Consider the following 25,353-nt stretch of genomic DNA (forward strand, 5'->3'; position numbering starts at 1 on the left):
TGCTTCCTCATGGGTTAAATTGCCTTTTTTTATTATTCATTAATTAATTTGAAAATTAATTAATGACTGAAAACTTGTTGAAGATCATCTTTATTATGAGAGGTACAAATTGGACATATGTGAAGACTTCAAGATGCCAAGGTTCTTTCCCGCGTTGCAAGATGGGTACACTAAACAACCTTGCATCTACTGTCTATGGGTTAAAAAATAAAGGCCTGCACTATTTCAGAAGGGAATGGCTTGTCAGAATGCCTTATGAACATGAGGCTCTGGTCTAAATATACAAGGTTTGCTTCCCACTGGTTATAATTACTATCCTCCCCACCGAGTGCAAAAGGCACAGGTTCGAATTCCGTCAACGACGTCAGGAACTTTTATGGGCTTCTTTCACTCCGTGGCTAAGTTACTCGGTCTCAGGCGTGGACAGCAATGTCCTCCCACTTCCTCGGGAAGCTCAGGTTTTTCGTCCAACAAAACAGGCAAATCGACCAGAGAACACATGCAATTTATGGATATATTACACGTGGGCATATGAGTTAGTCTCGGGTGGCCCTAATATGACGCTTTTACATACCACCTTTCATCATGAATTTCATTCTACTGTAAGTATTAAGACTACGAATCTCACATTTGGAACTCTGACATGAATTATATTAATCAATTGTGAAGGAGTTTTCTGTGATTTAGAACGTCCAGAAAATCCCTTATCCATCGTTCGCGCTTTTCAGCTTATCACTCTGTAGATACTTTAACCTCAAATTACTGTAAGAAAGAAGAGTTAAAACTACTTTTTGAAATCATCACTGATCTCACTTAAACCTATACACCTTTTTATCTAGGTCCTTTCCACTGAACTCTTCGAAAACTAGGTGGTAGGGCCTGCCAGAGTACTTAAAAAATCTACTGGGTGCCTGATTTGCCTCTTCGTGGCAAAGTGTGGGCAACGGTGGGTCCCACAAGGGGCCCAGCGGCTAAATGGTCAGAACAACAGAACATAACATTACACGACATTCCACTCCCCACACACGTAAATCTCTGACCACCACAGAGTATTGTGATGCACAAACAGAGTATACAACGCAGCACAGAGATGGGGGAAACCTCTGGTGCTGTCAGACAGCTAATACAATTTACACTTTTGCTTGACCAACATGATGTACCTTTCTACTTTAGCTTTCCTCCTATCATATGTCGCTGAAGCCCACCTGAAATTGGAAATCTTAAACAAGGTTTTGGTCAGTTGTTTAGAATTTTCGAAGGGGCAACTAAAACTTTGAGGTGTTAGTGTCTTTCTTTATGAATTGTATGTATTCTGTAGTATATTTTGCCTTTTTTTGCAAGATGAAAAACCAAATATTCCGGGAAGGAAAAACCATACAGCAACTTTCGCTTGAAACTGACTAACTTGACCAAGGTATGAGAAAAAAACCGTAAAAGTTCATCTCTTCCTGACGAAAGTATGTCTCAACTGGTGACAAAAATTGAGAATCTCATCCCACAAGGCCAATGGTTTCCCATTGCTCTGTGGGACGGTATTTCCCCAGACGCATAATTTCCAATTCTGCTCAACTCTATTGGTTATCGTCAGTACTTTTCTGCTGTCTCCAATAATATGTGTTTTTTTTTTTTTTTTTTCCAATAAAATTATTTAACTGAAAAGGAAAAAAAAAATCAGTGGTAATTGTCTTAGACCATATCACGTGCGTTACATGATCTTGAAAGCTTTTAGATTTAATCATATGTGCGAGCTATTTTCCCTTTCTTATTTTTTCGAAAATTTTTACATTAATTGTAAATAAATAAATATATCTTATATATACTCCGGTATGGCTAGGTCTGAGGAGTTAACAAAGATAGAGACTTGGAAAATATTATTGAATTACACGGTATCACGTGTAGTATTCGAAGACGGGGTATGTATAACTCAACACTTGGACGGTATCTACTCAGCTACACTCGTGCCGTAATAAATTTATTTTCTGTTTATATTACTGAACAGCTAAGTAGGGATAGATCTTTACAATTACTCTCAATGGTTTACAAGATTTTACCCAGTGCATGAACTGTACTGGAATAAGTTTACCTTTCGAAATCAAGCTAAAATCATTCAATTTTGATTTTGTTTACAAATATTAGCTCTCGGCTCTGATGTAGCCGTTATTTTTTTGGCATCACGTGGATACGTGACGTGAATAATTTCTACTTTCGCACACAACTGTAGTGAGAAAAAAAATAAATAAAAATATAGTATTACAGTAGAGCCGCAGAAATCCGGCATTCTATAGAGAGTCTAGACCCAGCACATGTCAGATTTTTTGAAAGTTATGCACCTAGCTTGAGTATTCACGGATAATATTCGGCAAAGATCAGGTGCGATCACATGATTAAAGATAAAATTTTAATTTTACCCATGTGAATTCGGGTAGAGCTCTCAATCGACGTACTGTGGCTAATAATGGTGAGTATTCTGCTCAAAGGCCTGTCCTTAATCTTTGGGTTGTTGTTGTTATTTGGTTTTTAAGAGCATTAGCAACTAAGGCCATATTGCTCCGGTGCGGTGGTCATTCCCTGACCTTTCCGCATGCTCCGTATTTGGTGGTGACGGGCTCGAACCCCGGTCCAATCAAGAAGCGTGTGCTACGCACTGCTGCTCCTTCCCACCTGGCTACGGAGGCGCCTAATCTTTGGGATTTAAACGAATAATGTGCAGTCGTTCCTCATTGCTTACCGCACCTTTACGGATTTGAAGCAGTGTGTTTAGGGCTGGTGTGTCGATTGCATAATAAAATAAGTATGCATTTTGCTAATTAAATAAACTAAAAATATTGCTGAAATCACATTTGAATGGGTTTATTAGATAGTACAGTAGCTGTGATTCCTATAATCTCCACAGAGGAATAAGCCACGGATAATAAGCGAATTAGTCCGGTGGGCAGCATGCTTATCAACGAAGGAAGGTCGCGGGTTCGAATCCCACTTCCGATATGGAGGTTGCGATTGTCTAGTGTTCTTTCATTAATATGAAGTATTAAATGGTGCATATGATTTCAGAAATCGAAGCGCCTCGAAAACTAAATACCCACTATTGTACTACTGAGTATTAGTTGGCACGGCCAACCCTCTAGTGGAAGTGGTGTGCTGTAAAGGTGTGCTTTATTTATTCAGCTTCATGGTTGTTTGATAAAATTACAGCAAATTACGGACATAACACATAGGCGCAATATGGCCAATGTCGCTGACGCGCCTAAAACCTAACAAACAAATAAATTCTTGCCCAATAAATCGGATTAAATATTTGGACCATAACGGGAAACACCAGGATGTGTCTGAAACTTATCTTACTTTTTCATTTTGTTATTCTTGTATTTCTTTTAGATTAGATTTCGGTTATATAAAAATAAGCAAAGATTATTATATTATAATCAAGCTATGATTACCGTGACGTACGATATGGTCCCACTGTTCATGTGATCTCCTGTCTCCTAAAGATTTGTACAAAAAAAAAAAAAAAAAAAAATAGACATCTGACGTTTTCGTTATGTGATAGGTTTTATAAAAAACGAAGCCATACTTTCACGCCATTTGGGAAATGCTTGGATTCGAATCCCATCTCGTGTGGATGAACTTTTATCTGCCTTTTTTTTTTCCCTTTTTTTTTTTTTTTTTTCATAACGTAGCGGAGATCATCAGTCTCATGGTTTTATCATCCGGAAACTCCGGTTTTCGTAGGGGAGAGAAACGAAACACGTAGTTAAAGACAAGATGTACGAGTATTAACGCTTTAATTGCCTTATAGAGCTTAACGCACACACCTAAAGCAAACAAGTTTGATTTGCTACAACTTTAAAAATTTATATTAACCCAAATAAAAAATACGAGATAAAAATGAACTACACAAGACTCAGCTCATGACACACTGGCACTCCAAGAATTTCATACTAAGGAAAATAACTACAGAAAATCGACCCCACCGATTTAAATATATATAAATATAAATCATTCGCGGATTTCAAATGCGAATATTGTAAAAAACTGGTGAGTATGTGCTTGGCAAACCCAGGTCCTGAGCTAGATATCATTATTCTTCTCTTTCTTGGTGTTTCGCTTCTACTTCTCTCTCTCTCCCAGGGTAACTCAGAAATTTTTTTTTTTTTTTTTTGGCTGGTGCAGCTTAAGCCTCAGGCTTCCTTGTACCATATGGTTAATAATAATAATAATAATAATAATAATAATAATAATAATAAGATTGTGGTAGAAATGTATGGGTCGTAATAGAGAATTCGTCTTTGAATTCTCCATTATAACGAATGTAAAATAGAATTAAGTTTATGGGAAATCGGCCAGGACTTACTACATAGGTCATTATAGCGTGCTGGGATGTTAAAAAGAGGATCACTATAAACAGCCTTGACTATAATAATAAAATCAACGCTATATAATTACTATCCACTAAATAAAATTAATAATCATTAATTTCATTACACTAACCCTATCATTAGTAATAGTTCTGGAATTTTCTCCCAGTATTTAATAAGCAAAAAATAAGTAAATAAAAATAAAAAAAATTCACCTTAAATTTTTGAATCTTCCTGAGGATCTTTCCTCAGGTTGAAGCAGCCTACCAGATAGGGCTTCGGGGTAATCAGAATTTGAAGCCTCTTCGCTTCGTTTCCTCCCGACCACTCCGATAAAAGAGGAATCTGTAATCGGTTGCTTAGATACAATACTTGTTACATGTCATGTCACAACCACATGTACCCATTTGCGGAACTTCCTCGTCCCAACCCAATTCTCAGAAGTTTACTTTCATTTGTACAACAAAAGGGTAAAAAACAGTAAGACAAAAAGGTGAAGAGCTGTTGTATGAGTGACCATCTTCCACCATCGTTGCTTTGACTTTTCAAGTTAGTGCATAGCTCATCTTAGAGGTAAGCTATAACCAAAGTGAGGGGAAACGACACATCAGAAACCGTTAAATGAATTTATTTATTTACATGTTCTTAAAAATAAAAATAAATGGTTATTTTTTCCTGTTTGTATGAACGGATCAAGTTAATGAGTTTAACTATCGAGATTTATAGTTTTACTTTTGTAAATACTGTTCAACACCAAAGCCATTCATTATCAGTGACATACATTTTTATAAACCTTGTTTCTGAATTTAAACAAATGGGAAGTGAAAAAAAGAATGTGTGTATATGATAAAAGGGGAGAAAAATTCTGTTTTATCTGAATTTAGAGATTTTAGTTTATAATTAATTTTTAATTTTATTTATTTATTTTTATCAATATTGCATATTTTTATTCGAAAACAACGGATTCCACTGTTTTTCTGCATTAGCTCATGAAGTTGCTCAGTGGCGTATCTAGAAACTGGTAAGTGTGTATGTGGGGGTGAGGGGGGGTTGTTGACATCATAATTCAATTTAAAAGGAAATTACAACTAGTTATAATAATATCAAATGTAATTCACTAAGGCTGTCGTAAAGTTATCATAATTACAAAATGGTAAAATTTTAATAGCATATTTTAAATAGCAAATCTTCACTTCCCTAATTCTTCATAATTACGTTATTGAAACTGGCTTTGGTCCCTTTTACTGTATAGTTATAATTATAGCTGTAAATAATCAAGTTTTGACGTGAAGCTTTGTATATTTAGATAATACAAAAAAGATTATTTATTCACCTGTGACTGGGTAAGTCTTGTCTTAATTAGTCACATTATTCCCGTGATTAGTTAATGATTCTTTGTGACAGCTGAGGATTTGGAAAAACATTTTAAGAATTATTACATCCACCAATAGATGGGATTATTACACTTTGATAAACACACGTGCACGTTAATTTGAGAATTTTGCACTATATATCAGTTCTAAATGTAATACTATAAATTGCTCCATCTTTATTTGGTGTAAGTCAGAGTAGTAAGATATCTTATACTCTGTGGCGTATTAATCAAAGCTGAAAGTGCGTTTCTCCGGAAAGTAATACCAGAAATGAACTTACTAATGTTAATATAATAATTTTTTATTTATTTTCGTTTTATATGACGATAAGGTTTTCTTCCCTTAACTCGTCATTTATTCAGCGCCACATTTAATATTTATTTCACGCTAATTTCAATTATCATTCACCATTAGTATTTAAAGACAGGCGTAAAATTTAATTTCACTAACATAAATTCCCTGTGATCGAAAAATCCGTACGTGTTATCTAATGAAATTGCTGTTAATTATTATATTATTAATGAAATCACAACTAATTAGGTTAATAGTATTTAACAGTAAATTCTTGAGCAATTCAACGGTATTTTTAATTACTTAAATGGCATTTTCATTACGCATTTGGCCACCCTGTATTATTTATTATAAAGACCATGTACTTAGTCTCTGTCTGCAGCGCCCTCACACAATATTGATGTTTGACCAGAATATTCTGATGGAAACGACTTTGCGTGGGTGTTAGTTTACAAAGGGTGGACGATTCACGGTGTGCTTAGAAAACTGTTGCGTCGCGGAGAACAGGAAAATATCTCACATTTTTCTCATTTCGTCTATAGGAGAAGTGGAAAAAAAAGATGTCCGACAAATCTTCATATGATCGCAAAGGTCTGAAAAGCTTTGGCTTTGGCTTGAAGGCTTTAAAAAAATATAAGGAGGTAAGTTTTAAAAGTTACGTAACAATCATTCTTATAATTGTTTCCTGTTGTAATATTTCAGTAAAGTGTACTCTTCGATATAATTTTCAAGACTTCTTGTCAATTTTGAAATTATATAGCATTAGCAAAAAGGAATTACATATTTTATATTGCACAAATTTTTTGTGTGAGAAAACCTGGCGGATGAAAAAAAACATGAACAACAGGCGATGTATGTTTGCAAATATTTGGAAAATTGCCCTAATGCCCCTTCCATTAGGAGAATTCAGTTTTTCGTTCTATTCATTTAATCTAAATTTTGATTGTTTGGTCATCTGCAAAGGCCTCGGATCTCGTTTCTCCTAGTTCCAGCCCCAGGAATTTGTCTAGGATGAGGTTCCAAAGGAGCAGCCCCAGGACGGAGCCCTGGGGGTGGGCCCTAAAGACCAGTCTGGTGAGCTTTATGTTTAAAGATAGTAATTGCAGATATGTCCACTTTGATAATCTTAGAGATTTCATAATCTGGAATGGAATGCCCTTGTGGGTAGCACAATTAATAGAATCGGTGGAAAAGATCCGAGTTCGAGTCCCGTTGATAACATGAGAATTTTTTATGGGCCTTTTTCACAACATGGCCGAGTTAGTCGGTCTCAGGCGAGGGCAGCAAGTTTTTTTCCCTGGAAATTCTAGTTCGCCTAGCACAATGCTTCTCAAACTATCTGTGGTGAAAGACCAGTTTATTTTATTTCCAATCCGTTGCAGACCGGTACTTTTGTAAAATACAAATCTCGCGGACCAGTAACAGTAAAAAACAGTTCGCAGACCGGCACCGGTCTGCGGACCACACTTGGAGTAGCACTGGTCTAGCAAACAGAAAATCGACCGCAGAACACATGCAGTTTGCAGACAATATACGTAAGAAGCAATATGGCCTTAGTCGCTGATGCTCCTAAAATCCTATTACAACAACATTAATCTGGAATCTTCTCTTTTTGATTTTCCCTGGCTTTAAAATCTCTTTATCTCATACTATAAGATTCATTGTGTCTATCGTTCTCCGAATTCTAAGGATTTGTTTCTTTCTTTGAAACTAGGATTTGATTATTTTTATTTATTATTATTTTTTTTTATTCTTTCTGGTGACTTTCTTTCTTTGAAACTCGACTGCTTCCAATTTAGCAGCAGAGTAATCCTTGGCGATTCTAATGTTTAGAACTCCAGACAGCTTAAATTTTCTTGTTTCACAGATCCAGCTGGTAGTGATGTTGTTGCAATTACTCAACTTGCTTATTTATCTACTAGAATACCAGACAATCCTAACCATGTTCCTAACACTCTTGGTTTCTTCCTCACAAAAAAAAAATTAAAAAAAAAAAATTCTAAGTATGGAATTAGTGTTCCTTTCGGTACCTTGCCTTTGTGGATAGCACAGTTGATAGAATTGCCGACTTCCCCACATCTAGTGGAAAAGACATGGGATCTAATTCCGCCGATGGCGTGAGGAATTTTTATGGGCCTTTTTGATAACGTGACTGAGTTAGTTGGTCTCAGATGAGGGTAGCATGGTTTTTCTTACGGAAACTCAGTTTTTTTCCCATCAAAATAGCAAATCGACCAAAGAACACATGCAATTTACAGATATAATATACGGCGGAATATGGCCTAATTTACTGATGCGGCTAAATTCCTACAAAAACAAACAAACCAACCATCTAGGTACCTTAGATCACAACTTGGTTATGATCTCTTCTCCAATGGAGCCACCCCACCAAAGGCCATGTTCGGCTTCGATTCGTTTGACATTACATGAATGCAAAATTGCATAATCTTTGATGTGGGCCTTCGTAGGTAGTACTATTGATGTAATCACCGTCCTCCTCACACCGGTTGGAAAAAGGCCTCAGTTCGAATTCCGTCAATGACTCGAGGAATTTTTATGTTTTTTTTTTCACAGTGTGACTGAGTTAGTCAGGCGAGGGTGGCGTGGTTTTCTTCCTGGAAACTCGGGTTTTTCGTTTGGCAAACAGCAAATCGACAACAGAACACAGGCAATTTATAGACATATTGTATACAGCGCAATATGGCCTAAGTTGCCGATGCGCCCTTTCTCTGGTTGGCTACTGTTTCAAATCTTCTGATCGCAATCTTTATTTTTTCTAATTTTTTACTATTTATTGTTATTTTATTGTATTATTATTTTATTTATTTTATTTATTTTATTTTTATGCAGTGAAAGCCTCTGGCTTCTTTGCACTATGTAGTGAATCCTAATATTATTATTATTATTATTATTATTATTATTATCCGTTTATTTCCATAAGGAAACCACCCCGGGACGGCAAAGTGCCAGGAGGGTGCTAAGTACATATCAGGGTACGAGATACTACGTGCAGTGGGTTACATATACTGAACACGTAGTCTCGTCCCGAAATATTATATACACATTTTATGTTTAATATATACAGTATTTACACATTGATGATTCTGTACATACATTATACAACTGATATATTTACAATTCACTAATAATTCCATCTATAAATTACATATTTACATAACTGTTACAGAAGGTATATTTTTACAGTCAACAAATTATTATTGTTCTGAAAGCAGAAAGTTTCTCTTTTACTCTAAATTCTTTGGTACTTTGCAGCCGATTCATATTTTGGTAAGTCTATACGAATCCTGGAAGATCTCTTTCCGGTATGTTGCATCCTCACACAGTTTTTCGGCATCTATGTGTAGTGAGTTAAATATTTTCGCTGCATTTGATGGGAAGAATCTTTGCAGGCTACTAAGATTGTTCAGGACTGGACGCAGTGGATTATTTACTTCCCCGCAACGTCTAGCAGTGACACGCGGTTTGACTAGAATATTATCCAGGACTGGAGCATCCACTCTGCCTGTGAGCATTTGTGCGAGAGTGTGTATGTTCCTGTTAATTGTCCGCTGCATCCAGGGTGCGATGTTAAGGTTTGAGTAGAGAATGGCCCTTGAGATAGTAAAAGGGTGGCCAGCAATTCTGTTAAGCCATCGCAAGAACCAGTACTCGATCCCAAGGACGGACTTATAATGTGAATCTGGGGCTGATGACCAGATTTGCGAGGCATACATTGCAATTGGCAGGACACACATTAAAATGTACTTGGTCGCTAGCTGAGGATCCCTAATTCCTACCAGTTCCTGTCTAGTAGCCCATAAAGCGGCGAATATTTTTGTCTTCATATGGGCGAAGTGTTGAGCAAAGGTGAGTCTGTCATCCCACTTAAGACCCAGGTCCAGGTGAGAGTGCACTTTTACCACATTAGACCCGTTCACAGAGATCGAGATGTCATTTTTATTCTGCTTGCAAGTTATGGTCATTTGGGCAGACTTCTGCGCATTAATACGGAGCCCGATGCAATCCAGGTAGCTCTCAAATTCTCTGATTGTGCTATTTGCCATCTGACAAATACCTTCTGCTGATTCATGGTCTTTGGAAGTGATGAAGAATTTTACATCGTCAGCATATGTTATAAAATTGTAGTACCGTGCAAGAAACGGCTCCAGGGCGGCCGCGAAGAGAGTAGCCGAAAGAACTCCCCCTTGTGGCACTCCTCGCGAGATGGTAAAGCAAGATTGTAGCTTTTGGTGCTTAACAATAAGTTTTCTATGTTCTAGCAGGCTGGTTATTATAGTTAACAAATTTCCTCTTACATTAAAATAATTCTTTAAAATCGCAATGAGCGCTGGAATTGAGACGTTGTCGTAGGCTGCGGAGATATCCAAAAAAATAATATCAATTTGCTTTTTTTCATTTAGTGCTTTCTGCACGCGAAAAAGGGTTTCCAGTAAGTTTGTTATTGTTGATCTACCCGAAATAACTGAGTGCAAATGCGGTGGTCTATGGCTGAAGCAGTGTTGATTGATGGTGGGAAGCAGTGCTTTTTCGAATACCTTCTGTAGGGTGCAGCTGACAGAAATTGGTCTGTAATCCTTAGCCAATTTTGGGTGTTTAATCTTTGGTATTGGGGTTACAATGTAATTTTTCCAGGCTTGCGGGAAAGCTCCTGACCTGATGATTTCCTGATAGATGTGCAGTAATAGATCTATTATAAATGGGCTACTTATCTTAAGGATGAACATTGGAAATTTGTCTGGTCCAACAGTGGCCTTATTGGGCAGATCGTTGATTGCTTTCATTACGCTCTCTTTGTTGATTTGTATTTCACTCAAAGGAGGTCTTGTTGGTTCCTCTATTGCCGAATGGTTTCGCTTGTTTAAATCTTTCAGGAATTCCAAAATTTTGTTACCATTATCAGTGTTCTCAATTTGATTCAGTCCATGCAGGTTACTAAAAGTGTTATTAGCCCATTCCTTGAAAATGCATTCGGTCATATTCTCTGTGCTATTTCTATTGCTAGTAATTCTTTTTGCTCTTTTTAGTTTATTATGAACAACACTGCAGTGTGCCTGTCTTTTTGCTTTGATGAAATGTGCTCTTTCTTTCTTATAACGAATGTGATCGGCAGGATGACCCGTTCTTTGCCATTTTCTATACAGTTTTTGCTTCCTGAGGAAACTTGCTTTCAGTTGTGGGTTAAACCATTCTTTTGTTCTCTCAGATATTTTGATTTCTTTTGCTGCTCCTTCCAATGCTGTTTGGTATAGCTTTTTAGTGATCATTTCTAAAGCTTCGTCTACTGGCTTTTCTTGCAGGTCATTCCAGTTGTAACTAGTCAGGTGACTGAGAATGACCTCTGATTTAATATACTTCACGGAGAAAAGATACTTACTTTGCTTTTCCCAGTTCGTGTGGTTACCCTGCATGTATTTGTGTATCTTCAGTGCTGCTTCTATTTCAATGGGATTGTGGTCCGACTTAAATTTTATGCAGTTTTGCGCTAGCCTTATGTCTAAGGAACTATGATACAACAGGTCAAGTTGCTGCATTCCCCTTGTCACTGGTGTCGGAAGCTGCGTTAAGTGCAATGCACCCAATGTAGCATCCAGCTCTTTCTTGGCCTCCCTGTGTTTCGGAAAAGGCAAATTAAAATCTCCCGCTATTATTGTGTCGACTGATGGCTTTAGATTTGCAGCAAGCCAAGCATAGAGTTCGTTTCTTGTCTCCTTTGAGTGCTCAGGTGGGAGGTATATGATGCATAACTGTATTTTCACGTGCTCCTTTGAAAAGGTAACGCAAATCCCTTCAAAATTATTTGAATTGGTTTTACGTTCTCTTATAGGCTGGTATTTATTTTGGTAGCAAATTATAACTCCCCCTCCTCGCCTATCTGTTCTTCCGGTTCCCACACATTTGCAGTTTGCTGCCGCAGTTAGCCGATCTAACTGTTTTCCATTTCCCAACCAGGTTTCGATTAGGCAAATGAAATCCAGGTCCTCGTACATCATCATCGTTTGTAGGGTGTGGAGCTTATTTGAGATGCTCCTCACGTTTTGTACAAACAGGTGGATGTGATGTTCTGCATTCCCAGCTGGGGGTAGTTTTCTTGATTGCTATTGAGCCCGATTCCTTGCATCATTTTTAACCAGTGGTCTGGCCCATCTGTCTCTGTAGGGCTTGACTAAGGTACCTACTGGCCAGGCGCTTACGTCTTATTAATACTAATGTTAATACTAATACCACTTGCTCATGCCATGTCTGTGAGAAGGAAATTATTCGTGTAGGAATGAAATACTTTATTCTCCATTCTGTCCTAAAATCTTGCCCTTTATCTAAATCTTGGTTTTCCAATAAATGTGTTAAGGTTGTTCTAAATAAGAACTTAGCATATCGCATTTAGCTTGTATCCAAATCTCCAGTATCATTTCCTGACTACTCGAAATACCGAAATTTTTGTAAATAAAGAGTTATCAATTAATTCGCATTTGATTCTGAGGAGGATAAGGACAGGAAACTTGCTTCTTGTCCAAACAGCTGTCTAGCATGCTGCTCTCTGTCCAAATCTTGAGGCCATGATGTCTCCAGGAGAGCTAAAAACATTCGCAATTTATCCATTAAATACATTATCCTGTATTTATCATTATTAAATTGGCAATATATTCATTCTTGTTATGACATGTCATACTCCTAGTAATCGACTTGATTGTATTTTGATTTTCTCATTATTACACACTGTTTAGAATGTTACAATTTGATGATGTCGGTATCATTAAGTTGCTTATGTTCTGTCGTTAGGGGCGATCTCGAAAATTAATCTTTTCAGTGATTTTTACCCGATGCTCAGTTAGTTGGTCTCAAGAGGAAGTTGCAGGCTTTTTCACTAGGAAAACCTACTTTTTTTTTGTTATGTAACATAGACAAACCGACTGTTAGAACATACGCAATATAGCCACATAATAAAAAAGAATATCCTCCCCTGAGTTGTATTTGCGCCTCTGAAACAGTTTAATCTCACCCTCGCAAAAGATGCTGACAGAAATTAAAGATTTCCAATTTTTGATTCAAATGCTGTTCATCGTTTTAACTTTTCACACAGTTCAGAAAGTGATCTACATTTTTTAATGCAGAGGAGCAAAACCAACAAACATAAAAAGATGACTATGTGACATTAGAAAGATATGAAATGCTAACAAGCACTCTCTCATCTATATTTCTTTTAAGAGGGGATTCAATATAATTTTACACGCCTTTTTATATATTGACGACCAAGTGCATTGTATTGATGAGATTTTTTGTTACGTTGGAGTTAAGCATTCATCATCCTCTCAAAGTAGCGTCGTCTGGCCTTCCTGCATACTGTGATGAAAGAGGCGCCTGGATCATTGACCGTTGGGCACCTATTTTGTAGATGGTGTCTGTGTGTCGATTTTCTTCAAGAATTAGGCCTTGTGTTTGCGAGATAGCTAAAAGAATCCGGTTATACATGCTTCGCGGGTGGGGTGGGGGAAAGAGGGAATAAAATAGGTTGTTCAGTTCCCCCACTTGAAAATTATTGCTCGTGTGATTATTGCTAATTTTTCTGTTTTAATTTATCGATCACCTCCCCGCCCCTCATGATCCTGACGACATGCATGGCCACAGCAGTGTTATGGAGAATAATATGAAGATTCCAAATGTGGTAAACGAGAGAATATTCTTTTTTGTAACCACCAGGCTTGTTCTTAATAAGGTTGTTCTTAATAAAATGCAACCACTGATCTTTCGCGCAGAATGGAAACTACCAGAATAAGATAATAATGATGTTTATGTCTTGTGTATTTTGAATCCAATGGTATCAGTGATTTTTCTCTAGTATCAATACCATGGTGGCAATTGAAGGGCTTATGTTTTCTCAACATTTTGTGGGTATCAAGACAGTGATATATGAGAGTCTGTAGTATTCGCTGCGCTTTTTTTTTTTTTTTTTTTTTTTGCAGTTACTTATGGCTATAAATGATTTGTAAATAATCTCTAGACTCGTTCTGTTGTTTCTGTATATTGTTAAGGCTGATCTTAGCTGTAAAAACAACGGGGAAGTGATTCCATTGTGCCCCTATTCCACTTTATAAAAATTTGCTATATAGAGAAAGGAAGTATTTGTATTTTCTTATTTTAAAATGAGTTTTAAATAAAAATTCAATTTATTTAAATGTATTAAAAATTTAATCAAATGTATATCTAGTTATAATTAAATGATAATTATAATTTTCGAATATAATTATTTTCAAATATTTATTGGAAAATAATTATATTTAGTTGTAAACTTGACAACAAACAGAACAGGATACACACATTATAAAAACAAAGTAACATTTACTTTTCTGAACCTTTGGCCCAGCCGGCTTACTTGCAATTTTATTTTTCATTGACAACATTGCCAATCATGAGAGTCTCTTCTCTGTCATTGTGGATCAATGGTACGTTTTAATTAGTTTCAATTTTGAGAAACTTCTTTTGTCACTGACAACCGTTATTGAAAAGGTCAGTAAATTAGGTAATGCCACCCATATTCGGAAGGATATCGTTCACATTTTATCATGGATGAATTGAAGAAGTTCTCATAGTAAATTTTTCTCGGTAGGTAGAGCTTAATGAAGATTTTTACTTCTTATAATATTTAGTTGAATCAAATATGACAGAACTAGAAATTTGAAATCCATTAACAGATTTGCTAGACGCTGTGCTTCATGTCTAATTCTGGTGTTCCTTATGAATTAGCTCAAACATCGTTTGATTGGTTACGTATAGTTTTTATACTATCAGTGTGACTTTCCTATTGAGTGCCATTTTAATGTATAACAATTTTATTATCAAAATTTGAAATTCACTGCTCCCACAGTCATTGCGCATCTGTTTTGTTTCTTGATCATACTGGTGTACCCAGCATTTATTCATCGTCATCTGACAAAAATTCAACATTCTCTCTACAAAGCTCCAACAATTGTGCGGAAAATGCTCTCCTCTGGAACTTTTGAGTAAGTGCCAACAATCTCAGAACCCATCGGAGTGCCTTGGACATGTGAAGGAATTCACAAATTATGGTGCAAACAGACCCATGACTAATGTTCGCTTTGCCCGCACCTGCTTTGCCACACCTGAGCTGGCTTTGCAATTTTTCAGTATCATATAATGGGAAATCCTCTCCATATAAAGCTTTTATCTCCTCATGGATCTGTTTTGCTTCTTTCCCTTGCAAATGAAGAAATTTTATAATGAATCGGAGCTCAACCTTCTTCCTGCTGTATTCATGGATAACTAGTTCAGTAATCGATGGATCTAGAAAAACAAATATATTTTAACTTATGACACTTCGTAGTGCATATATATATATACTCAATATCAAATCCCTAACTTAAACATTTCTAGGTGAGGATAAATACGTATTGACCGCCCCTCCTAGTGTTATTGCATATTTGGAATCAGCATACCCAAATTCATAAAAGGAGCATCAAGAAATACAGATAAACAGAGCCGGTTTGAAAATTTCTTACAAGTGTAATACGTTACAACAGCTCATGGCAAAACCGACTTTATTTTATAAGTAATTATAATCACTATTAAAACAAAGGACCATTTTATTGTGATTTGGTATTGCATTTAACTCCTTTGAAGGTTTTCATTTATGTTATACACTCAGCGATCACTGAATTATGACAACCCCATCCGTAATGGACTGTGCCACATAGCTCTCAGTATAAGAAGCCGAACAGCTTCATACTCTAGAGTAGTAGTTGTTGTTGTTATTTGATTTTTAGGAGCATTAGCAACTAAGGCCATATTGCTCCGGGGATATGCGGTGGTCATTCCCTGACCTTTCCGCATCTTCCATATTTGGTGGCTCACGGGCTCGAACCCTGGTCTAATCAAGAAGCGTGTGCTACGCACTGCTGCTCCTGCCCACCTGGCTACGGAGGCGCCTAGAGTAGTAGTAATTTGCGTCTGGTCATGCAAGTCAAAGTATGAAGTAGCAGTTATGGAACACAGTAAAAATACCACGGAATTTAAAAAGGGTTGTTGACTGTGGAGCTCGTTCGTCGGATGCTGATGACCCACTGTGGTTAAGGTGTACAAAGAATAGTGTCGAATGGGTCAAACCATCTCCCACCGACAGAAGCATAAAGGATTATAAGGTGGATGTTTGTGGTAAGCGAAGGGTGCAACTCGTTCTACGGGCTCAACGGCATGTCACTGTGCGATAGTTGACATCTCAATACAATATGGGAATGCAAGAACAATATCCCAAATGATGATGCGCTAGTTGGACTGGAGGACTGAAAACGAGTGTGCTGGTCAGATGAGTCCAAATACCTGCCGACGGACTCCGTGTGTGTGGCGTAAGTAACACGAGTTCATGGACCCATCGTGCGTGGTGCCCACTGTGAGATGTTGAACATCTGGGGACTATTTTGGAATGGGAAGTGAGGAGTATGGACACTCAACTTACTGGGTGAGTGATCACTGAATTATGACTAAATAAAGTGTAAAAGAATCTTGAAAGATTTTAATATCATCAGCATTATAAAAAATTGAGGATGGTGTGTAAATTTTCGAAACAGGGATAAATTTCGGAAGATCATGATGCTGTCGGTGTAAGTTTCTGATAAGTTTAGATATCAGCGCTCCCTGGCGATATCTCTTTGAAGTTAGCAGCACTTGACTTCTTAACCATGATACGTAGCACAAAAAAAAAAAAAAAAAAAAAAGTTAATTTGCAGAGTTGGAGAGCATTAATAATTTAGTCCCGGAGTAAGACTATTCATATGCGCACACACACTAGCAAATATAAATCCAGGAGGATAATGATCAGTTAGATAATTGCACTCGTTGGTACTAAATAAAATCTATAGCTTATTCTATACGCCTGCATTTGCACGGCGAAGAACGGATGCATGCCACTGATCGCATCATGTTGCATGCTATCTGTAATGATACCATCCTTAGAGCCCAGAACCAAGGCCGGATTTACCGAGGTACGGTAACGCAGTTGCTCTATAACCCTGGACAGCGGAGATCCCATTGTGTTTCCAGGTCACGCACTACCAGAGTTAACACTTACGTATACCACGGGAATAATGAAATTTTGTCCTTGGAACATGTTGCTCCCCAAGTCGTTGAGCTTGGTGCTCCTTGAATTCGCTTGTATCTGCGGCTGTGAATGATTCTATCCAAGGAGTAGCGATTTCTCATAAACAGCTATGATGTTCAACTTTACAGTTGACTTGTTCCCCTTCCTGTAATAGTTACGAATTTAGTGCTGCTAACTTCCAAGAGGTACCATCAGAGGCACTGCAATCTAACGCATTGAAGAACTCAATAGGCTTTTTTCCTATTTACACCTGCCATTCCAATATCGGTTTCGTGGGTTTCCAAAATTTCTTCCTGGATTTATTATCACTTTACTTACTTTACATTCAAATGGTTGACAGAGCATTGACATATTTTATCTGTAAAACTTGTTATTAAAGGAACTGAGACAAAGAATAGACTGTCTTCGCTTTCTAGTAGTTTATTCTTTTTTAATGGATATTACTTTGGAATACAGTACATGCTTTAGTCATTATTATCATTTTAAAAAATGAATAAATGGCTTCAAATTAGTGTTATAGTATCAATATTTCAATAATTTTTTCTCGGATTTCCATACAGGGGAATATTCGGATAAATTTTGAATATTTCGATGTATGGTAAATGAAAACAATTTTCTTTTTCGTTTCAATGGTTTCTTATTGCTAATTTTGTTACACTCTTTTAGATTGTTCCATTGGTATCGATAATAGCAATGGCTTGCATTGGAATTGTTGGTTTTAGTGTGTACAGTTTAAAAAAAAGTGACGTCATGTAAGTGATTTTTATGAATTTTATATTATAATTAATTAATCTTCCTGATTTCGATTAATACTTGGATTGAGTAGGTGACTGAATCATTGAAAATATTATTTTCAATGATTCAGTCGCCTATTCACAATTTCAATTATTCAGTCACCTACTTTAATCCTGACAAATAAATATGATCAAATGTTACCAAGCTCTCATTACTTCCTAATTCATTTCACAAATATATGTGGTCTCAATTCTAATCTCAACGATGTCCATTTCCACTTATAGTCTGCCAAACCCCATGTACTTTTTCTGACAGAATCTCAATTATCAGTTGACTCAAGTACTACTCATCTCAGTTGCCCAAATTATTCGCTGTATGATTCCTTTCGCCTCAAAGGTGGTACTTGTGCATATGTCCGTTCTGACATTCCCTGTCAGAGACTTGGTAATTTGGAATCTCCTCGTTTCGATCTTCTCTGGCTTAAAATCTCTCTACCTCATTGTGTCAAATTCATCTGTTGTCTCTACCGTTCTCCCAACGCCACTAATCACTTGGAGTTCTCTGACTTCCTCTCTTTGCAACTTGACTTTCTCCAGTCCAACTTTCTTAACAGTGAGGTAATTTTCCTTGGTGATTTTAATGCTCACAACTTCAGCTGGCTTCCGTTTTCTAGTAACACCGACCCAGCTGGTCGAGATGCTGAGGCTTTTGCAATTACTAATGTTTTGCAATTACTAATGCACAGATTGTTCATTTACCTACAAGAATACTGGACAATCCTAACCATACAGCCAACTCGCATGATCTTTTTCTTACAAACAACCCTTCTAAGTACACGGTCGAAGTGAGTGGTCCTTTAGGCACCTCAGATCACAACTTGGTGATTGTCTCTTCTCCAATGGAGCCTTTATCTCATGGCTATTCCCAACCTCGTGTTGTTTGGCATTACAAGAATGCAAAATGGGATGACCTGCGAGATTTCTTTTCCTTGGTTGGACTACTGTTTCAAAACTTCTGATGTCAATGTTTGCTCAGATAGTATCAGTGAAATTATTCTTGTAGGAATGGAATCCTTTATTCCACACTCCACTTTAAAATCCTTGTCCATTATCTAAACCTTGATTTTCCAATAAATGTGCTATGGCTCGTCAAGAGAAGAACATTGCATATTGTAATTGGCTTGTTTCCATTTCTTCAGTTTCATTTTCTCCTACACCAAAGCTTGAAAAATTGTAAAGCAGTTATTAATCAGTTCAAACTAGACTTTAAACAGGCTAAGAGTAGAAAACTTGCTTCTTGCCCTAATAGTAGCCGAGCATTCTGGTGTCTTGCCAAAGCTATTGGCTGCCACTTTTGCCCATCTTTGCTCCCATCTCTGTCAAAACCAGATGGTTCTGTTGTCACTTCAGCCAAGGATAAAGCTGACCTGCTAGCATCCCATTCTTCTTCCAATTCATATATTAATAATCTTGGTAAAACACCTCCCACCATTCCCAACACGCTCCATTCAATGCCTCCTGTGGTCTTCTGCAAAATGGGATGACCTGGAAGTTCGGAAAAACACAAGCAGTTGCTCTTGACATTTCAAAGGCTTTTGATCGTGTTTGGCATAAAGGCCTTTTAAACAAGCTTCTATCTCATTGTTTGCCAACTGTTTTTTGTAATTGGTTATCCAGTTTTCTCTCTGATCGCTCCCTGAAGGTGATGGTAGATGGCTCTCTGTCTTCTAACTTCTCCACTAATGCCGGTGTCCCCCAAGGTTCAGTTCTTTCCCCCACTCTTTTCCTCTTGTATATTAATGACTTTCTTCCATTGACTGGAAATCCTTTCCATAGTTTTGCCGATGATAGCACATTGCATTCCACTTTCCATATTGAGAAACCTTGCCCTGCTTAATCAGCTTCAACTTCTCGAAAATCTGCTGCCAATTCCTTAAATGCCTATCTCCAGGTAATTCTCCAGTGGGGCAAAGACAGCTTAGTTGATTTCAATCCTTCTAAAACTCGGTCTTGTCTTATATCTCGCAAAAAGGATTCTTCTGCTCCTACGCTTATCTTTGGTGACACTCTGATTTTTAGGCAAAATGATATATCTCTTTTGGGGATTACCCTGACTTCTCATCTCTCTTGGCACAAGCACATTACAAATATTGCTTCCTCTGCATCTAAAAAACTTGGTTTTCTCTTTCGCTCTCGGTTTACTTTTCTTCCAAACAGGTGTTCACTCTGTGAAAATTACAAAAAAGCGCCCTACCATGGAATATTGTTCCCACATCTGGGGCAGCGCTCCCCCCCCCAAAAAAACTCTCTCAGATTTCTAAATTCCATTCAGAAGAGAACAGTTAGATTAATTAATGACTCATATGTGTACCGTTTCTGCTGCATGCCTTTTCTGCAGATATTTCCATGGACACTGTTCTTCTGAATTGGCTTCTATAATTCTCTCTCTCTCTCTCTCTCTCTCTCTCTCTCTCTTTCTCTCTCTCTCTCTCTCTTTCAAAACAGTCCGAACACGTGTTGCCACCAGCCAACATCCATTTACTATCCAACTTCAAACCCACAGAACCAACTTTTCATCCTCCTCGTTTATTCATTCAACTGCCGTTTTCTGGAACAACCTTTGTCATATGTATTTCCTGAAAATTACGGTCTACAGAAGTTCAAGTCTAATGTCAACAAATATCTTCTCTCGTCTTCTTAACCTCCAACCCAAGCACGGTACTAAGTACTATAGGTTCCAATACCTCTCGTGTTTGGGGTTCTCATAAAAAAAAACAGTTTCCATAGTAGTACTTGCAACAGACCAACCAGAGCTTTACTTGATGATGTATTTTATTTATGTCAAGACTATAGTTTAAAGTCTGAGAGGAATATAATTTTGAAATATAAATGTTAAAGTGAACATAAAGCAGAATATACAATACATATAGAAATTGCAGTTTTTTATCCATTGTAGTAGTGTAAAAATTTTTTAAAATTTATGTGTTCGAGAGGGTGAAAAGTTATGCTTTCAATATGGTGAGTTCTTTACACCTGTGTCAGTGTAAAGAACCATGGAGTGAGGTGGGCCAATGCCTAGAAGAGCTTTTTATGAAATATTATTCAATATAATTATAATAATTATTATTATACATTATTATATTCCCCCCCTCTCTGACAAGCATTAAGTGGCAATGGCTGCTTAGTGCTCGTCGGGCAGGAGGGGAGTATAATAATATAAAATACATATTTAGAGCATAAACAATTTTTTATTTAATATAGTTAGGGAAGGACTTTACATGGTTGTTTTCCATTAAGAATATTACTACATTTAATACCACTCTTATACCATGTGAAATTAATAACATAGTTTATTAGTTATTTGCCTAAACTACTATACATTAAGGTAACATTTCAGGTATCTTACCGATACCCATCATCAGACTGTGCTGCTGACAGAAGTCTCTTGCTGATGCTCCCAGAAACTCATGCACATCAGGATTCTGGGAACATCGGCTTTTGGAGTCTGTCAGCAGCACAGTGTGAAGTTGGGTATTGGTAAGATACCTGAAATGTTACCTTAATGTATAGTAGTTTAGGCAGATAACTTAATGAAGTATATTATTAATTTCACGTGGTATAAGAGTGGTATTAAATTTAGTAATAATCTTAATTTTTTATTTAATTAATAAATAAATAGCTTTTTGTATATGGCATAGTGAGTTAAGTAAAAATTTATTACAAAATTATTTTATTTTAAATTTGGTAGCAATTTTTATTTTAAATTTTTACATCTAAACTGAATGGAACAAAACTAAACTTCATTTAATACCTCATACTATTACATAATATTATTAAATTTATATTTACTTAACTCACTCTCTACCTTATACAAAAAGCTATTTATTTATTAATTCAATTAAAACTTTTATGCCCTAAAAGTGTATTTTATATAAATTAAATAATTTATTTATTGCTATGTATTATTTGATTATACTACCTCTTATTTAATTTCGTTAAATAATTCTTAGCAAACTGCAAGCTATATATACAGTATAGTATGATTAGTTTCATTCTTTATAAGGATACAGCAAAACTGCAACTGCACTAAGATTCAAAAGTTAAGTTACAATCATGTTTCTTTTTAACTTTTATAATTGCATAAATGTTTTCATTAAATTTCATATCGATGTAATTAAGAACAGAACGTGACCTCAGAATACGAGCAATGCAAATGAGCAGGGCAATAAAATGAGCAGGGCAACAGCACTAATCATTTTTAATTTATGTGTTACAGAACGCATCTGGTAGGTTCCACTTTTTGTAGAATGCAAGGTTGATGTCTAGAAAGATTCGCTATAATCTTTCAGGATGATTGCTATCTTGCCTTAACAGCGAGATACCATAAAGAGAGACGACAGTAAACAATTGTTCGAAATATCAGAGGACACAGAAAAGGTATTTGTAAAGCACACTGTGTACAAACTTCGGGAAGGGTAACACTATGTAGAGTACCCCATAATTTTTTTTTTTTTTTTTTACCTCTCCTACAGAAGAGCCCACCTGATTTAATGCATATAAGGTATTTTTTTGAGACAAGTTGAATGGGCCAATGTTTTCTTAACAGAGAAGTCAACATAAAACTGATTCTCATTCTATTCCCATCTGAAGAGAATGTAGATCACACCCATACCCCTCTAACATCAGAGAAGAGACCATTATTTTATGGGTGATATTGGGAGGTGTCATGGAGAGGAACGATACCTATGGCTAGATCTTTGAAGGAGGCACCTTTGCTGCTGTGGTAAAGAGTTTGAAGTATAGTACTTTTTGAAGCTTTTTAAGAGGTGCATATAAGTGCTGAATTCATTTTCGATGGTGATAAGATTTAGCACAGAGCTCAACTGATGAACGAATTTCTCAGAGGCGACAGTGTACATTCTGGGGGCTACAAACTGAGCTGTCAATCTGTCCTACACATTGATCATTCGGAACTTCAGACTTGAATCAGATCGAGCAAGCTCAGGATGCTTTAGAGAGAGATGAACTGGATCATGTGGTGCTCAACTCAGAATCCTCATGTGGTGCTCAACTCAGAATCCCCATGTGGTAAGCTCTTAGCAGATCTTGTGGATTTATTACTACACTACTTATCATTAGTATTACACAATGTGAAAGCTCATTGTGAGGGTTGTTTGACTGCTGACAGTCGTGAAAGGCACTCCTATTAAATGTTTGAATTATACAGAACTGTAAGTCATTATATATGAGGGTGTTTGTTTTTGCGACTAAGAAATTAAAGTCATAAAGCATCAACTTGTTGTGTCTTTTAATTGCGTGGATAGCATGGTCAGTTTGCCTGTTTTTTTCTAAGGATATATCAGCTTTTGAGAGAGAAAAAAAAACCGCCCTCACGATTGCCTAACTCGGCCACAGTGTAAAAAGAAAAAAACATAAATACTCCCGTCTTGAATAGGTTTGAATCCACAATGATTGTACAACCACTATGCCACCTGTGATGGTATGTACAAGGATGGTTCCAGCTTTACCAGGGCATCCAATGCAGAAAAATTTGGAGGGCATATAGGTACATTACATTTCAGTCAGTGTTAAATGTAGTCCCCCTTCGTTTTCCAATGTTTCAAACACTGTGGAAGCGTCTTGATTTTAATTCTGAAGAATTTTGTAGGTTGATGTTTCAGCATCTACATCTTATTCTTCATTTTATCCTTATCATTACAATTGTATCCTCAGAGGTACTCCTTCAGCAATCCAAAAAAAAAGGTGGTCACGTGAGATAGAAGATTATGACTGTACCACACAGCCTATCTCTTGCAATGTGAGAATTACAGGAGCCACTGGAGGGTGTGTTGTCGTTGAAAAAACAAACACCTCATTCCCACCAAGATACTGCTTCCTTTGTGCACTTTCGGATCTCATGGTGCCACAGCAGTGGGTAGCATAGATGGGATCCCTTTCCTCCAGGAAACTTACTTGAAGAATGCCTCTATAATTTCCAAATTTTGTTTTTAATACAGGTAGACTGCTCAAATCAAAATCTTGGTGGTAGATGGCATAGAACCTCCTTCCAGAAATGTAATTTATTATATGTATTGCTGGGGTACCAAATCTTAAATCGGCCACTGATAAATGCTTATAATAAGAATGCCTGTAATTGATTTTTGATTTTCTAATTATTGATTACAAATATTAATTTTTAATTATTATTACAAATATTAATTTTTAATTATTATTACAAATAAAAAACACTTCATTCATTTAATCTGTATTATGATTTGATATGTAACATTGCTTCCTTTTTAGTATTAACAAAAAGCTACCACCACCATGGGAAAGAGTAGACCCTGAGAAGCCACAAAAGGTATTCGATTAATAAATTAATAAAATAGAAAAAAATATAAAATAAAGTTATATTGTATAAATAATTATCGTACTATTAAGCTTTGGCTTTTCTCTGTAAACCAGTAAAGATTTATTATAATTAAAAGTATTACCAGTCATTTTCAAACATGCTGTATTCATTCGAGCTATTTTATAAGAGAGTAGTCCTAGTATGACAAAACATTTTCATTATTTTATTGCATTAAAAATTAAAAAAATAATTGAAATATACTTAAAAAGAATAACTGAAAGTTGTTTAAAATATATTTAGAGAACACTTAATTAAAATCTTAATTTGAAAACTGCAGACTTTTAATGGTTTGAAATCCATCTTAAAATTAAGAAGGATTTCGTACTTATAGATAAGTAAATTTTTACTTATTTTTGATTTTTTAATTATTGCACTTTTAATAAATTACAAATTATAATTGATAATTATAGTTCTGTCCTCATATGTGTATTTTTGTTCGCTTTTCAGCTAATTACTATAAACCAAGAGTATAAGAAAATTCCCGAGCTCGAAGCTTTGAAAAAGGATATGGCGGAATCAGCAGTAAAAGAGTAACATTTTGGACATTCGTTAGTTCATTAAATGATGTTATAATAAAGATTACTATATGCTTTGAGAAATCGATGTATCCATTTCAACTGTAGAACGAGAGACAGAAGTAATTGTGTCTGTATGTGACAGTGCTATTTAATATGTATAAAATAAACATTTGTGCTGAATAAATTATTGTACAATAAGTTTCTTAATCTTTGCTTAATTCTCTGAATAAAATATTGAACTGATTTTTAAGGACTATCTTTATGAAAACATTGGATCACATTAAACACAATACCTATTCAGAGGGTTTTTGTTAGGTGTTTCCATTCTAAATTTTTCAGAGAGTACACTGAAGTGGTTAATTTAGGAATATCAGCACCCCAAGGAAATTGAATGCCTCATTCTTTGTATGTATGCCACTTTCGGGTATTTACTTCTCTTGTGGATGGCTTATTGGTTGTAATCGCAGTGGTAACATTACATTTCCCGTATCTTGTAGGAAAAACCTAGGTTCAAATCCCCTTTGGAGGGAAGAAATTTATCT

General features: G+C 36.3%; 1 protein-coding gene across 2 annotated transcripts; it reads left to right on the forward strand.

The window, feature by feature from the left end:
• Window positions 1-2,359: 2,359 nt before the first annotated feature.
• Window positions 2,360-24,925, forward strand: LOC150075253 (cytochrome c oxidase associated subunit FA4L3-like). Of its 2 annotated transcripts, none has more exons than XM_090389059.1 (5): window positions 2,360-2,458; window positions 6,562-6,660; window positions 17,814-17,899; window positions 24,185-24,242; window positions 24,741-24,925. In XM_090389059.1, exons 1-5 carry the CDS (start codon window positions 2,456-2,458, stop codon window positions 24,825-24,827), a joined length of 333 nt encoding a protein of 110 aa, XP_090245185.1. In that variant the 5' UTR covers window positions 2,360-2,455; the 3' UTR covers window positions 24,828-24,925. The 2 variants fall into 2 exon arrangements, with proteins under 2 accessions (XP_090245185.1, XP_090245186.1); XM_090389060.1 differs by lacking the exon at window positions 2,360-2,458 and adding an exon at window positions 4,853-4,928.
• Window positions 24,926-25,353: the final 428 nt, after the last annotated feature.

Source organism: Mastigoproctus giganteus, chromosome 14 (assembly GCF_048544385.1).
Source record: "Mastigoproctus giganteus isolate SK-2022 chromosome 14, ASM4854438v1, whole genome shotgun sequence".
In the NCBI taxonomy this organism is placed as follows: Eukaryota; Metazoa; Arthropoda; class Arachnida; order Uropygi; family Thelyphonidae; genus Mastigoproctus; species Mastigoproctus giganteus.